Source organism: Neoarius graeffei, chromosome 1 (assembly GCF_027579695.1).
Source record: "Neoarius graeffei isolate fNeoGra1 chromosome 1, fNeoGra1.pri, whole genome shotgun sequence".
In the NCBI taxonomy this organism is placed as follows: Eukaryota; Metazoa; Chordata; class Actinopteri; order Siluriformes; family Ariidae; genus Neoarius; species Neoarius graeffei.
Genome location: NC_083569.1, coordinates 52,367,598 through 52,382,672, shown reverse-complemented (window position 1 = coordinate 52,382,672; position 15,075 = coordinate 52,367,598). Strand labels below are relative to the sequence as shown.

The 15,075-nt window shown below is 42.3% G+C and overlaps 1 protein-coding gene across 3 annotated transcripts in view; it reads right to left on the bottom strand.

Annotated features, from left to right (window-relative positions):
* Positions 1–15,075, bottom strand: part of focad (focadhesin) — a 195,467-nt gene that overhangs the window by 112,900 nt on the left and 67,492 nt on the right. For all 3 annotated transcript variants that reach the window (XR_009655645.1, XM_060934188.1, XM_060934197.1), the window contains exons 6-11: positions 11,816–11,917; positions 11,186–11,396; positions 10,478–10,684; positions 8,684–8,771; positions 5,102–5,292; positions 4,668–4,928 (exon numbers count right to left, since the gene is read on the bottom strand). Coding sequence is in view for 2 of the 3 variants with exons in the window: in XM_060934188.1 (XP_060790171.1) it covers positions 4,668–4,928; positions 5,102–5,292; positions 8,684–8,771; positions 10,478–10,684; positions 11,186–11,396; positions 11,816–11,917 (1,060 nt within the window). In the remaining variant the exon portion in view is untranslated. The remainder of the gene's footprint in view (positions 1–4,667; positions 4,929–5,101; positions 5,293–8,683; positions 8,772–10,477; positions 10,685–11,185; positions 11,397–11,815; positions 11,918–15,075) is intronic.

The following is a 15,075-nucleotide window of genomic DNA, read 5'->3' as shown; positions in this document are numbered from 1 at the left end:
CGGGGGCTGGCTGGGTGGATGCGGCTGATGTCTTCCCTATTCCCTCACCCTTCTTGGGTCCTGACTTCTTCGCTGGCATGATGCTTTCTTGACTCTGACGAATGACAACGAACACAGCGTGAACGGCGCAGCAACGTCACACGTAAAGCCTGGCACACACGGGCGATTTTCCATCGCTTGGTTGCGCAACTGAAAAATCGCTTCGTGTGCGGATATTTGCGACGGCGATTTTTTCTTGCTTGTAACAGATCACAGGTATCAAACATGCTTAATATTCTGCAACAACAAAAAAAAAAAACACCAGTTGCTGACCTGTTGCAGAGATATCACCATGTGTGCGTGTCTTTACGATAATGAAGCGATCGCCTCCAAAGGCTAAGCCAATCCCCGCCCGTGAAGTAGTCATGTGATTTCCATGTGACTTGCATCCCTCTCCCCAAATCGCCCACTGGTCGCAGATAACACGCACGTGCAGCTACCCGAGAGGGGAAACTTGCATCCAAAAATCGCAATACGCTTGTGACGAGAAGCTGTCCGTGTGTGCTGGGCTTAAGAATGAAATGCCACGCCAACGAAACAGTTACGCATCATACGCCACACATATGCCTCAGTACACCATAACTTTATGTCCCTTGAACCCCATACAAACCCCAGATACACCACACATACGCCGTGTACGTCACAGGACTTTAATTTTGGACAAAATACACCTAATTTTTTGGTGTTTGACCCGCACGCCGCTTACGTGGCAAGATACGAGATAGTGTGATAGTAGCCTTAGTGAATCTCATCTCATCTGTAGCCGCTTTATCCTGTTCTACAGGGTCGCAGGCAAGCTGGAGCCTATCCCAGCTGACTACGGGCGAAAGGCGGGGTACACCCTGGACAAGTCGCCAGGTCATCACAGGGCTGACACATAGACACAGACAACCATTCACACTCACATTCACACCTACAGTCAATTTAGAGTCACCAGTTAACCTAACCTGCATGTCTTTGGACTGTGGGGGAAACCGGAGCACCCGGAGGAAACCCATGCAGACACGGGGAGAACATGCAAACTCCGCACAGAAAGGCCCTCGCCGGCCACTGGGCTCGAACCCGGACCTTCTTGCTGTGAGGCGACAGCGCTAACCACTACACCACTGTGCCGCCCCAGCCTTAGTGAATGTATAACTAATTTCGTGGATCGAGCCCATGACTCAGACCCGCTCCAAAATTTAATGGGATCTTCCTTGGCCTGTGCTACACCCTTCCACCAAGTTTCATGGAAATCAGCTGGGTAGGTTCTTACAAGCCTGCTTACAAACAAACTGCACTGAAAACATAACCTTCTCCCAACATCTCCGCTCCATGGTGCTTACCTCACCCTAGATGACTACTGACTGCAGCTCAAACTCAGTCGGGTGCCCATTTTCTTTCTGACTACAAATGCATCACTGGCTTAATACGACAAGAATAGAGAGTCACATCAGAGTTAAAACATCTCCATGATTTCAGACTCTCCTGAAGCCTTCCTAATGGATTCCCATTATTCCATTCCGACTGCCTAAATGTTATTGAGCTAAAAATGATGTGCATGATAAACAGTGCCAAGTCTACTCAGGCTTGTTCAAGTGGAAGCTTCAATCTCACACAAATTGCTTGTATTGCTGAATTCACCATCGGGGAAACTGCAGGTGTCATTGCAATGCCATCTCTCCTTCTCTCATAACTGCAAACTGCTCCAATTCCTCAGCTGCCACCGTGTTGCCTAGCAACTCTAGCATCTGAATGGATAATGGGCAGGAATGGGAGAGTGGGGGGGAAGAAGCTGGGCACTGTCTCTGGGTATGATTTCAATTCATATGCCACCTTCTTTAGAATTAACCAGTAGGATTTTGCTAAGAACGCACATGCCATAGGGATGTCGAATTGCAAAAGTCTGAAGCCATTAAATGCCTTACACACAATACTTGCAGCAATATTTCATCATTTTTTTTTTTTTTACTAAATTGTAAAACCTTTAGAGTGCATTTATTCTGACCATTTTGTTAAATCAAGCGAATTGACTTTTAGCCAAATAGTTTAGGAAAAATTTATTTCAACAGACTTGGTACAAACACTGAAAGTAGATATTTCACCTTTGAATACTGTATGTACAGCAATTCAAATGCTACCGAATTGTACACAAGAAATATTTTGAACACGGTTGGTGTCCGAAAGCTTTGTACTCTTGGAACAACTAATAACTGTAGGATCCTAGTAAATAAATACAACCCCACTTCCAAAAATGTTGGGACGCTCTGTAAACTGTAAATAAAAACAGAATGCAACAATTTGCAAATCATAGAAACGTTTTATTTCTTTGAAAATAGTACAAAGACACCATATCAAATGTTGAAACTGAGAAATTTTATTGTTTTTTGAAAAATATATGCTCATTTTGAGCTTGATGTCAGCAACACGTTTCAAAAAAGTTGGGACAGGGGCGTGTTTACTACTGTGTCGCATCACCTCTACTTTTAACAACACTCTGTAAATGTTTGGGAAATGACGAGACAGATTGCTGTAGTTTTAAAAGAGAAATGTTGCCCCATTCTTGCCTGATATCCAATTTTAGTTGCTCAACAGTTCAGGGTCTCCTTTGTTGTATTTTGCGCTTCATAATGCACCAAATGTTTTAAACAGGAGACAGGTCTGGACTGCAGGCAGGCCAGTTTAGCACCCGGACTCTTTTACTACAGACCCATGCAGTTTTAATATGTGCAGAAAGCAGTTTGGCATCGTCTTGCTGAAAGAAGGAAGGCCTTCCCTGAAAAAGATTTTGTCTGGATGGCAGCATATTGCTCTGAGATGTGTTTATATCATTCAGCATTAATGATGTCTTCCCAGATGTACAAGCTGCCCATGACATATGCACTAATGCACCCCATACCATCACAGATGCTGGCTTTTGAACTGTGTACTAATAACAAGCCGGATGGTCCCTCTCCTCTTTAGCCTGGAGGATGTGGGGTCCATGATTTCAAGAAAGAATTGATTCATCAGACCTCGGGACAATTTTCCACTTCGCCTCAGTCCATCGTAAAAGAGCTCGGGCCCAGAGAAGGTGGCGGTGTTTCTGGATATTGTTTATATCTGGTTTTAACTTGCATTTGTTCGAGGCAGTGATGAACTGTTTTCACAGACGACTGTTTTCTGAAGTGTTCCTGAGCCCATACAGTGATTTCCAGTACAGACACGTGTCTGCTTTTAATGCAGTGTCGCCTGAGGTCCTGAAGATCACAGGCATCCAATGTCAATTTTCAGCCTTGTCTCTTGCATACAGAGATTTCTGAATCTTTTAATGATATTATGTACCATAGATGATGTGATCCACAAATTCTTTACAGTTTTACATTAAGGAACGTTATTCTTACATTGTTGCACTGTTTGCCCACACAGTCTTTCACAGAGCAGTGAACCCCTCCCCATCTTTACTTCTGAGAGACTCCGCCTCTCTGGGATGCTCTTTTTATACCCAATCATCTTACTGACCAGTTGCCAATTAAAAAAATTAGTTTTTTTTTTAAGCATTACACAACTTTTTCAGTCTTTTCTTGCCCCGTCCCAACTTTTCTGAAACGCGTTGCTGACATCAAATTCAAAATGAGCCTATATTTTTCAAAAATCAATAAAATTTCTCAGTTTCAACATTTGATATGTTGTCTTTGTACTATTTTCAATGAAATATCGGGTTTCCATGATTTGCGAGTTATCGCATTCTGTTTTTATTTACAGTTTACACAGCGTCCCAACTTTTTTGGAATTGGGGTTGTATAATAACTTTGGGTTGTGATGTTATTTTTATTTTGTTAGGGTGGTGAAAATCAATGACTCCCTGGCTATTTAACAGTTATTCCATGAAATCAAGTCGTACATGAGCTGATAGCTGATGAGGCACGTAGCCATGTGCGATGAGATTGAGTGGAATGACTATTGCATTCTATCCACATTCACTGGATTTTTGAAAACGGAGCATTTTTATTTTTTGCAAATTCGATCAATAAAAATGATACAAATAGTCTGACAAAATCATTTCCGTTTAGACTGTAAACAAGCTGGCAAAAATGACAGTAGCAATTTGTGAAAAATGCTATAATAATTCTTTAAAAAAAATATGGTTCTTAACATCAAATACTTTTATTCCGTATTTTGTTGCTTGTTTTTGTCATTTTCGGGGTTTTGTTTTTGTGTAGAGTTTTTATTTCGTCCTCGGTTGGCTCAACAACATGCGCAGCCATTTTGTTTTTCTGGCGGTTGGCAAACCAACTTAAAGGTGCATTACTGCCACCGACTGGGCTGGAGTGTGGAACAGGAGCTAGTGGAGGGACGACTATATTCTTTTAGCTATTTCTGTTCCTTTTAAATACTTAATAACAAAGTGATATATCTGACTTGATGCGCTCTGCCATTTTGTTTTTCTCTACTCATGGTATAGGAGCTGATAGCCTAGCAGTAGAGTAGCCAATCAGAGTGCACGACTGCTCATATCCAGGGCATGTGGATTTAATATATTTGCATATCCCTCACTGAATTAATCTACACACTTAAACACAGGAGCTTTTTAAACGAGTGTTTATTACACTCTCAATTCATGTTCGAACATCCTCGAGAAGGCGATAATGCCAGTATCTGGGCTCTACCTGAGCGGGATCGGCCTCAGCTATGCCTGCTGCGGTGTCGAGTGCCAGCCTGCAGATTTCCCCCTCACTGCTGAGGATCAGGTGTGTGAGCAGGAGAGGAAGAGCATCAGGGACACGTTCACACAGAGGAAGAGTGGACTGAACGGAGTAGAGCCAGTCCATAGCGGCTGTGGGGTCTGCAGAGACTTGACGTAACACACTGGTGGCCACTTGCAGCTCATTATACCATGTGCTTAGAGGAAGAGTGAGCTGCGTGCTTCTCTGTAGAGTGAAGAGAAAAAAAAATCTCTCAAATCTCTAGGACTGTGCATCATTACAGATCATACAAGGGACTTCTTAAAGTGCAAGCCAGTTCTAAACAGTTATGAGGTTGAAGAAGTAGTTTAATGCTGCCCCTGAAACAGCAGGAAAGTTGATGTCAGGGTTGGCTGTACCTGAACTGGACTGCTGGTCTCTCTCTCAATCGTCTGTAGCAGTGATGAGGCTAGGCCTTGATTCTTTGCCCGTGTTTGAGGGTCGGTTAACGCCTCCATGAGAGTGGAGCAGGAAAGCACCTGCAGCAGTGGCATCACCAGCAACGAGGCTCCCCATATAGGCCTCTCTTCAGGTGGAACAAGCTTTACAGCTGAGAGCAGAGAGAGAGAGACTTCATGTCGGTGCGAAGAACTGATATATCTATGTTTGCTATATATTCAGTTAAGTTAGAGCTGTGCAAACAACACCAAAGCTAAAAAAGATAGAGTCAGGCAAAAATCCAATTTACACCGTTCACCCAATAAAGCTGGTTTCTTTAGTTTTGGGGCTATGACTAATATCAGGCAGCATGGAGCCCTAGTTTGATCCTGTGCTCAGGTTACTATCTTTGTAGAGTTCTTCCTTTGTCTTTGTGGGTTTCTTCTGGGTTCTCCGGTTTCCTTCCACCGCCCAAAACCATGCTGCGAGGTGAAATCATAACCCGAAATTTTCGCTAGGTTTGAATGTGTGTGTGAGAGCATGTGTACATGGTGCCCTGCGATACACACATCCCACCCAAGGTGTATTCCCAGCTCATACAGTGTTCCTGACCAGGATCAAGTTCCTGAAGGTGAATGAATGAGAAAGGCATGTGTCACTAACAAGCAAGGGATATTTGTAGCATAAGGTGCAGTTTAACAGAATTGAAGATGCAGCACATTTTCCTCGAGTTTGTAGAGAAAAAGGCTTCTGAGGCCAAATAGACAAAAATGCATCGCATAGCTAAAAATAGTTGTAGTAGCCATCAGCCAAAAAAGAAAAAAAAAATTTGTTTTGCTCAGCAGAAAATTTTAGTATTTCTTTGTGCATTTCTCAGAATCAAGAACTGTATGTTAAAAGAGCTCAATGAGACTTCATTTTTATATCAATTTATTCTGCTGTTTTCTGAAAGTTTATATGTAACGAGTGCTCTGACAGCACAATATCCCCTGCTGGTAGCTACGCCGTAACTCTGGTAAAATGTGACTGAATTGAACACAATTGCAATATGCGTATTACCAACATATAACAAAGAATCCTGTCAAGTTTTGTGAATTTCCTCCAAAAATTGTGAGAGGAGTTGATTTCAGAAGGTGAGTACCCTTCCCGGGACGGACGGACGGACATCGCCACGACATAATCCTCCTTCGGGCCAGTAAAAATTGTGAGGGAAGTTGATTTCAGAAAGCAAGCACACCTTGATGAAATTGCCAAAGTTTGTTAATAATCAAGGGCATAAATCTGGTAAAATTCGCCCAAATGAAACGAAATTTCAACATGCATATAACTGTAATATACTTATTCAGGTGACATGGGGCATACCTAACAACCTGTGTTCCCCCCCCAAATCTGTCCCTCTGAGTTACATGTCGGTCCTGGGATCGAGATGCTGACCTCTTCTGCTCCTCAGACCTGCCTGATCCATCCTGGTGCCCTGTGTCTGGTTGGAGTCTCATCGCATCTGTCCTGTGGAGGACGGCCCCGTATGGACAGTTAAAAGTCCCACTTGGAGGATGCTCTGGACTCTTACAGTAATGCTTTTATGGCTGAGGACTACAGTTGACTTGCTAACTTTAGGACTGCAGTTGTCATGAACAGTTTTGCACTCAAGTTTCCATCAATGAAGAGTTATAACATCAATGAAACTGACTTCATGTTAAAACTGTTAATGTTATAGTCATGTTGTCTGTTGTTGCCCAAATGAGGATGGGTTCCGTTTTGAGTCTGGTTCCTCTCGAGGTTTCTTCCCCATGTCGTCTGAGGGAGTTTTTCCTTGCCACCGTTGCCACAGGCTTGCTCATTGGGGATAGATTAGGGATAAAATTAGCTCATGTTTTAAGTCGTTCAAATTCTGTAAAGCTGCTTTGCGACAATGTTAAAAGTGCTATACAAATAAACTTGACTTGACTTAATATAACAAAGCCTTTTGCCAAGTTTGGTGAAATTCCTCCACAAATTGTGAGAGGAGTTGATTTCAGAAGAATGTACACTCTCATGAAATTGTCAAAGTACAAGTTATTTAATCAAGGGTCAAAACTCTGGTAAAATTTTCACAATCAAAATTAAATCGCAATATGCGTATTACCGTCATATAACAAGACCTTTTGCTAAGCTTCGAGAAATTCGTCCAAAAATCGTGAGAGGAGTTGATTTCAGAAGGAAAACACACACTCATGAAATTGTCAAAGTATAATTTTGTTAATCAAGGGCTGTAACTGGTAAAATGTGACCCAATTTAACAAAATCGCAATATGCGTATTATCGACACATAACAAAGAATCCTGCGAAGTTTGGTGAAATTCCTCCAAAAATTGTGAGAGGAGTTGATTTCAGAAGGTGAGCACCCTTCCCGGGACGGACAGACAGACATAGCCACAACATAATCCCCCTTTGGGCCTTTCGGCCAGCGGGGGATAAAAATGGTTTTATTGGGCCAAACGTGTGCTCTGAGGTGAGTGTGAGATTTCAGCAGGCTAAACTGTTACCTTGGGTGTTAGCAACACTTGCCTTGTAGCTCCAGTACAATACTATAGAGGTAACCTTCAGACACATTTTAGCTCATCTCATCTCATTATCTCTAGCCGCTTTATCCTGTTCTACAGGGTCGCAGGCAAGCTGGAGCCTATCCCAGCTGACTACGGGTGAAAGGCGGGGTACACCCTGGACAAGTCGCCAGGTCATCACAGGGCTGACACATAGACACAGACAACCATTCACACTCACATTCACACCTACGCTCAATTTAGAGTCACCAGTTAACCTAACCTGCATGTCTTTGGACTGTGGGGGAAACCGGAGCACCCGGAGGAAACCCACGCGGACACGGGGAGAACATGCAAACTCCGCACAGAAAGGCCCTCGCCAGCCACGGGGCTCAAACCCGGACCTTCTTGCTGTGAGGCGATAGCGCTAACCACTACACCACCGTGCTGCCCCCTTTTTAGCTGATAGACAATATTTTGGGGACAAGAAGAAAATTTTTAAATGCTCTTTTTTGCTAACCTACTCCTTTAACCAAATGATATTCATTTTTCTCCATAATAATTTTCCTCTCTTTTGTTACAAAAGGATTCATCTAGAGAACCAAAGACAGTCTGAAGATTTAATCGAGAAGCAGTTCAGCTCTTCATAAACCGTTATTTGAGTCTGGGGCCCGAATGAGCACCAACACACACCACACACATTTCCATATCATGTGGACAAGTAGGTGTATAATTGCCTTTAAGAGGGTTCTTAAATTGTATAATTTGTATAATATATTGGTGGAATGAAAACGTCCAAAGCACTGACTCATACCATCAAGACTGCTCCTTTACACTTAACACTGCAACTGAAACATTTTAAATACAAAAATCAAAATTTAAAACACAGAAAAATATAGACAAGACGAGATTGTGTGTGACTGAGTTAAACCGGGAATATCAGTCCACCAAACAGGAAATCGTGTGCTAAAAATAGCAGATATCAACCTCCTGTGTGGAAGTAAAGCTATCAGTATCAGTAAGTGGGGAGAAAATCTTCACCAAGCTCCAGGAGGGCAGTCTGCTGCGAGGCCGAGGCTCTGAGGAGGAGCAGCGAGATCCCCATGATCACTTGCTCAGACGCGAGATCCTGCGGAGAGAGAAAGAGATGAGTGAGAGAAGAGTGGGACGCAGATGCCGTCTTTCAGCGGGTGCTGAGCGCAGGAGGAAAATCGCCCCAGGCTGGCGTGAAAGCTACCACCAGTCTTTAGAGATTTGAGGAGAGGCTTTGAGAAGATTAGCATCACACAGCTAACCCTGTTTGAAGCCAGCAGGCCTTTTTCATCACGTTCAGGCTAACAAAAACAAATCGTGGAAGCCGAGGAACACACCCAGACTTCGAGGACACACAGTTTATGAGTTGTCTGGGACAGTTAAACAGCATCGGAACAAATAATTCCCTCTTTAATAATAAAAGCAGAGTAAGCACCCTGACAAAGATGGACACTAACACGGGCTGAACTCAAGGCCTGGTCCAAAAACCTGATTATACTTGCGTCAGAAAGTGCTCTTGTAAAATTTTTACAAAGGTAAGCAACATGTCTTATTTATCAAGCTGGATAAGAACCAATAATCAGTCACAGGACTATTTATACAAGTAATATGGCATCCATGAAAAGCCAGTTAGTAGTAGTAGGGTTTTTTTTTGGGCGGGTGGGACCACACATTTGTATCCTACGAACGCTTGTAAGGTTGGTGCAAATTTATGGATAAGGAACTCTATGAAACAAATTCACATTGTACATTTGGTCTGTGCTTATTTATTTTAATTTATTGAAATTTTTCTGCCAATCTTTTTTTTTTCATATTAATGGTTTCGAAGAAAGCAATCCAAAAGAAATTCATAAATTAAATACACATAATACTTGCTATTCAATTACAACAAATGAAATCACACCCTATAAAAGGGGGAGGAGTTAAGCTGAATAACCCGGAATTTTGCAGATATAAACAAAATTCGTGTACGGGCCCCAGGGAGGTCCCTGGGGAGCACAACATCCACCCAGCCCCTCCCTCAATGCTTTTCACGTTACATTTATCAACACAAACTCTCGACAGATCTTCACTAAACTTGGCACGTAGGTACAGGAGATAGCCACAATTTGGCAGAACTCAGAAATTCCATATTTGGGCCCCAGGAGGTCCTTGGTGGGCCCTTCGGTGGTGCATGTTTGGATTTTTGTTTGTCTTGGGTTAACATCACCATTTCTCAACGGATCTTCACCAAATTAGACATGGACGTCTGGGGGCAACCCAGAATTTTGCAAAACCCGGGCAACCTGCTAGTTTTACATCAGAGAGCACTTTTCAGATTAAAAAAGAAAACATAATGAAGGCTGCTGGGTTTTGGTGCAAAATGAAGAAGCGAGTGAGACAGTCAAAGTGTCCAGAAGAACTGTGGCTGCTTCTGGAAGATGCTCCATAAAACCTACAGCTCACTTCCTTATCAAACTGCACTCACTGTACCTGAGACTACTTTTTTTTTTTTTTTAAGCGAAGGGTCGTCTCACACCAAATATTGACTTTGTTTCGTTTATTATGGTTTATTGCTGTTTATAGTATTGTTTAATGTTGAAACATTTCATTTCATTATTTTAAGCCAATTTTGGTCGACAGCATTTCTTTACATGTGCCGAAGACTTTTGCACAGCACCGTATAGAAAAATGACGTTCAATGAAATCAAGAGACGAGTTAAAAGAAATCGAACATGAAGGTGCTGAATAACTTTCCTACAGCTCTGTACTACCTTGAGTGTGTCCCAAAGCAGCTCAGAGTGATCCATCAGCAGGTCTCACCTCTTTACAGACAGGCAGGAGACAGTGCAAGGTGTGGAGTAAAGACCTCAGCTCTCCTCCCAGCTGGAGGCTGAGGTGACAGACACACATGAGCTGCAGTGCGAGCTGTGCTAACTCGGTCCTCCAGCGCTCCGGCTCGGCCAGCAGCGCAGCGCTCAGCAACTCGGCCATGGAACTGATCTCCACCACAGCTGTAATGCTGTCCACCTACATCCACCAGAACGACAGAGGCAATTCATCATGCATGAGCAGAAATCACCCATCGGCAATTAGGTCTTAAGAGTATCTGGTCAGATTTTAACTGGCCAGATTATAATAAAATATATACGGTACATATTATTTTACCTTTCGCATTTTACGATAAATCAAAATATGTGATTTGTGCTCATTAATAATTAATACGCATACGGTATACTTTAGAAATCCAAGAAGAAACCTTGGTACGGATTGCATTCAGCACTATCATAGATCATTTATAGCACCACACAGCGTGAATGTTCAGCAAAACTGTTGCATTCATTCTGTATCGCAGACCACAAGAATATTTATGATATTTTACATCATTGTTTTTTTTTTCCTACAATGTGCATAATAGAATAAATTGCAGAATTATAGCTCAAGTTTTCCTTAAAAACAATACCTAAAGCACTGAGGTCTTTCCAGAAGTTCATAAAATAATAATTCATGTCCACATTTTACGATGCTTACCAGTATATGAGGGAACAAATTGAAAAGGCAGTGCAGGATCTGATGGGTCACCCGTGCACAGGTTGAGCTGTGACCCTGAGTGACCTCTCGGCGCTGCAGCAGCACTTGGAGCAGGCTGTGTCTGAGCAGCGCATTCTCCGACAGCCTCTGAGGCTCGCAGTAAAGGTAACGCAGGAATGGAGCCAACATGGAGATAAACAATGGCTCGTCACTGGCATACAAAGAAATGCATCATAGAGAATATCAGCATGTTAAATTGAACTCTGATATAATTCTGGCTTGGTCAACTTCATTGTAACTACCAGTGAATGATCTTAGATCTAACTGAATAAAAAAAAACATGGAAAATGGGCTATCTAGTGCTGTATATATTGGCAAGTCAGTGACTGGTTGCACCAGGATCGTGTTAGGCCTAAAATCCTCTTACCTTTTAAAATGAAACATTGAAAAATACAGGCAACATGATCTGACCGTAGGGGGAAAAAAAAAAAAAACTTGATTTGCAGAAGTTGGGTCATCCAAGAGTACTCTGGTTATTAGATTTGAGAAAACATGTGAGGCGCAGTGTATGCGTTTTATCTCTTGCTCAAGGCCTCTGGTCTGGCTGATGTACTGAAGGGGAGCGCTTACTTGTCAGCAGCCAGCTGGATGAAGTCATCAATCTCCTGCAGAAGAGCGGCCCAGCAATCAGGTCGATTCTCCAGCACTGTGATGTACGGGTGGGGGCAGCTCCTGAGCCACATACACACGAACGCGTACACGGTAAATCCTCAATTAACAGAATAGTATTAGTTATAAAGTCAAGTTTATTTGTATAGCGCTTTTAACAACAGACATTGCCGCAAAGAAGCTTTCCAGAAAATTAAAGACTTAAAACATGAGCTAATTTTATCCCTAATTTATTCCCAATGAGCAAGCCTGTGGCGACGGTGGCAAGGAAAAACTCTCTCAGACGACACGAGGAAGAAATCTCGAGAGGAACCAGACTCAAAAGGAAATCTGCTAGCATTCACACTCATCACTTTATCATTATGCAAGATGATAAATACTTTTGCCAGACACGTTTTGACATCAGGGACATGTTCAGTGCCTAGGTTTGAACAATGTATGATCTGAAAACTAAGAGCAATGTTAAAAAGTCAACCCGTTGTCAGGAGTTTGCATGTTCGAATCTGGGTCAGAGTGACAGCGCACACTGATCCCCTGTTAATCAAAGTGATATTAGCCAAACATGGGTGTCTCAAGTATGTGGAAGAGGGCAGATATTTTGATAGCCAAATGTAAGTACTCAGAAGTGAAAATGTTCAAAGCTTTTGGTTTAGCAAAAAAAAAAAAAAATACATACACACATGTATACACACACACACACACACACACACACACACTACCGTTCAAAAGTTTGGGGTCACTTTGAAATGTCCTTATTTCTGAAAGAAAAGCACTGTTCTTTTCAATGAAGATCACTTTAAACTAATCAGAAATGCACTCTATCCATTGCTAATGTGGTAAATGACTATTCTAGCTGCAAATGTGTGGTTTTTGGTGCAATATCTCCATAGGTGTATAGAGGCCCATTTCCAGCAACTCTCACTCCAGTGTTCTAATGGTACAATGTGTTTGCTCATTGCCTCAGAAGGCTAATGGATGATTAGAAAACCCTTGTACAATCATGTTAGCGCAGCTGAAAACAGTTGAGCTCTTTAGAGAAGCTATAAAACTGACCTTCCTTTGAGCACATTGAGGCCCACTTTACACGGGGACGGTCTGAAACAAAAACGCAAAAGTCCGTTTTCGTTCTCACTTTTTTCCACGTCTACACGACCGTTTTCAAGGAGGAAATCTGCGTCTATACGGTGACGCATAAATGTGTGGAATTCAATTGGATGTGCATGCCAGGCGGCTAGGTGGTGCTGTGAAAGACCTCCGCTATTTCTGCACGCATGCGCAACGTCTTCCGTCTTGTCTGATCTGCGCCACGAAAACTTTGACTACTCTGGCTATGGTAAGAAAGTAAGTAAAAAAGTAAGAGCATACTATACCCGCCTCTGTTCATTAACGGTATATGTGCAGATTCGGTATAGATGTTCGAAGGACTCCTGGACGTTTATTAAAGCTGCCAGAGCAGCTTGAAGGTCCGTTGGATTGATGTAATCAGACATGCTCTTACTTTTGTACTTACTTTCTTACTTCCCGGGCTGGCATGTACAGTATATGACATATGTATGACGTAAACGCGTACCCGACGTGAGCAGATCCGAGCAGAGTTTCACGTATTGGGTAGTTTAGACGGATATGCAACGGGGGCTGTTTTTAACTTATCCACTCTGGAAGGCGTTTTAAATTTTTTCCGTTTTTCAGCCTCGGAAACGCCGTCCCCATGTAGACGAAAGGCACTTCCGATAAAATATTTAGTCGTTTTTACCCGACAGTGTCCTCGTGTAAACGGGCCCAGAGTTTCTGGAGCATCACATTTGTGGGGTCGATTAAATGCTCAAAATGGCCAGAAAAATGTCTTGACTATATTTTCTATTCATTTTACAACTTATGGTGGTAAATAAAAGTGTGACTTTTCATGGAAAACACAAAATTGTCTGGGTGACCCCAAACTTTTGAACGGTAGTGTATTTCACAAAATGCTGAAAGCCTTTTGTTCATATTACGTTACATGGCATTTAGCAGATGCTCTTATCCAGAGTGACGGCCAACAAGTGCAAAAGTCAGGAATACGAAGTGCTGAACTTCTAGACAAGAAAGCTCTAGTGCCAACTGAACAAGTGGCAGTAATCCCTCGTGTAATATTCTGTTGACGTACCAATACTCAAACAGCCAAGGAAACAAACCAATCATATAAAGTACAACATATCTAAAAACATTTAGGCAAAAGTGCGAGATATCTTGATCGGTCTCCTCATATCTATCTTTTTTTTTTTTTTTAAATCAAATCTCACCAGGTTTCTGTTCAGCGATTGGTGTCACTAACTTACCAAAGAAACAACTCACTCAATGTGACTTTTCATGTGAAACCTTGACAAGTTACAAAGATAACAGTGTATGTGACATGACACACGCACAGCAAACGAGCCGGTTTATTTATTAAACTCTGCAAGACTTCGACGCTATAAGAGAAAGAAGTGAAATAACTCAAACTACAATATTTACATCCATCTACTTCATCTTACTGGAGCTTAGGATCTCGACTAAACGATCTGCCAGATTCTGTATTTGGAGCAAAGTCGCTCCGTTGCGTGACCCCGACTCTCAGGTACACGCCAGTCTGAGGGTTAACACTAAACAGAAGCCCTCCATTATTCTCCCAGACAGGCCTCTAACTCCGTTATCTCCTTATCTATCTTCTGGTGTTCCCCCATCCAACTAGGGCAATATTCACATCACTGGAACCCATCCATCAGGCTCCAGTTTGGCCAGACAGCCACGTCACCTGCTTTCAGTGTCTATTCAGTGGTTGCCCAAACACCCTGACCCTCTTTTCATCGAGTTTAACTGCAAGTTCACAGAGCAGCCGGGGGCCATAAGGACAGCAGTTTGCGTAAGGACACATACAGGATGCTTTTTGTTTTGTCCATGGGAGCAAGAGCGAATCAAAAGCACTTTTTTTTCCTTCTCAGTTCTCAAAACACTATTTAACTTGTTTCACTTGTAAAATGGCTTTTCGAGGGAGGAGTGAAATTCCATGAACATCTAACTAGGAAGGGTGGAAAACCCTTGAGCAGAACTTCATTACCATACTTTAAAGGAGATACGCAGAACCATGGCCTCACTTTTTGTTTATAAATGCCTTGAGACCTCAAGAATGGCACAGGAATAGTTTTAAGCATTAACAATAAATCTAATATAGTAATTTTTACGATTAAAGTGATTCATATAGGTAG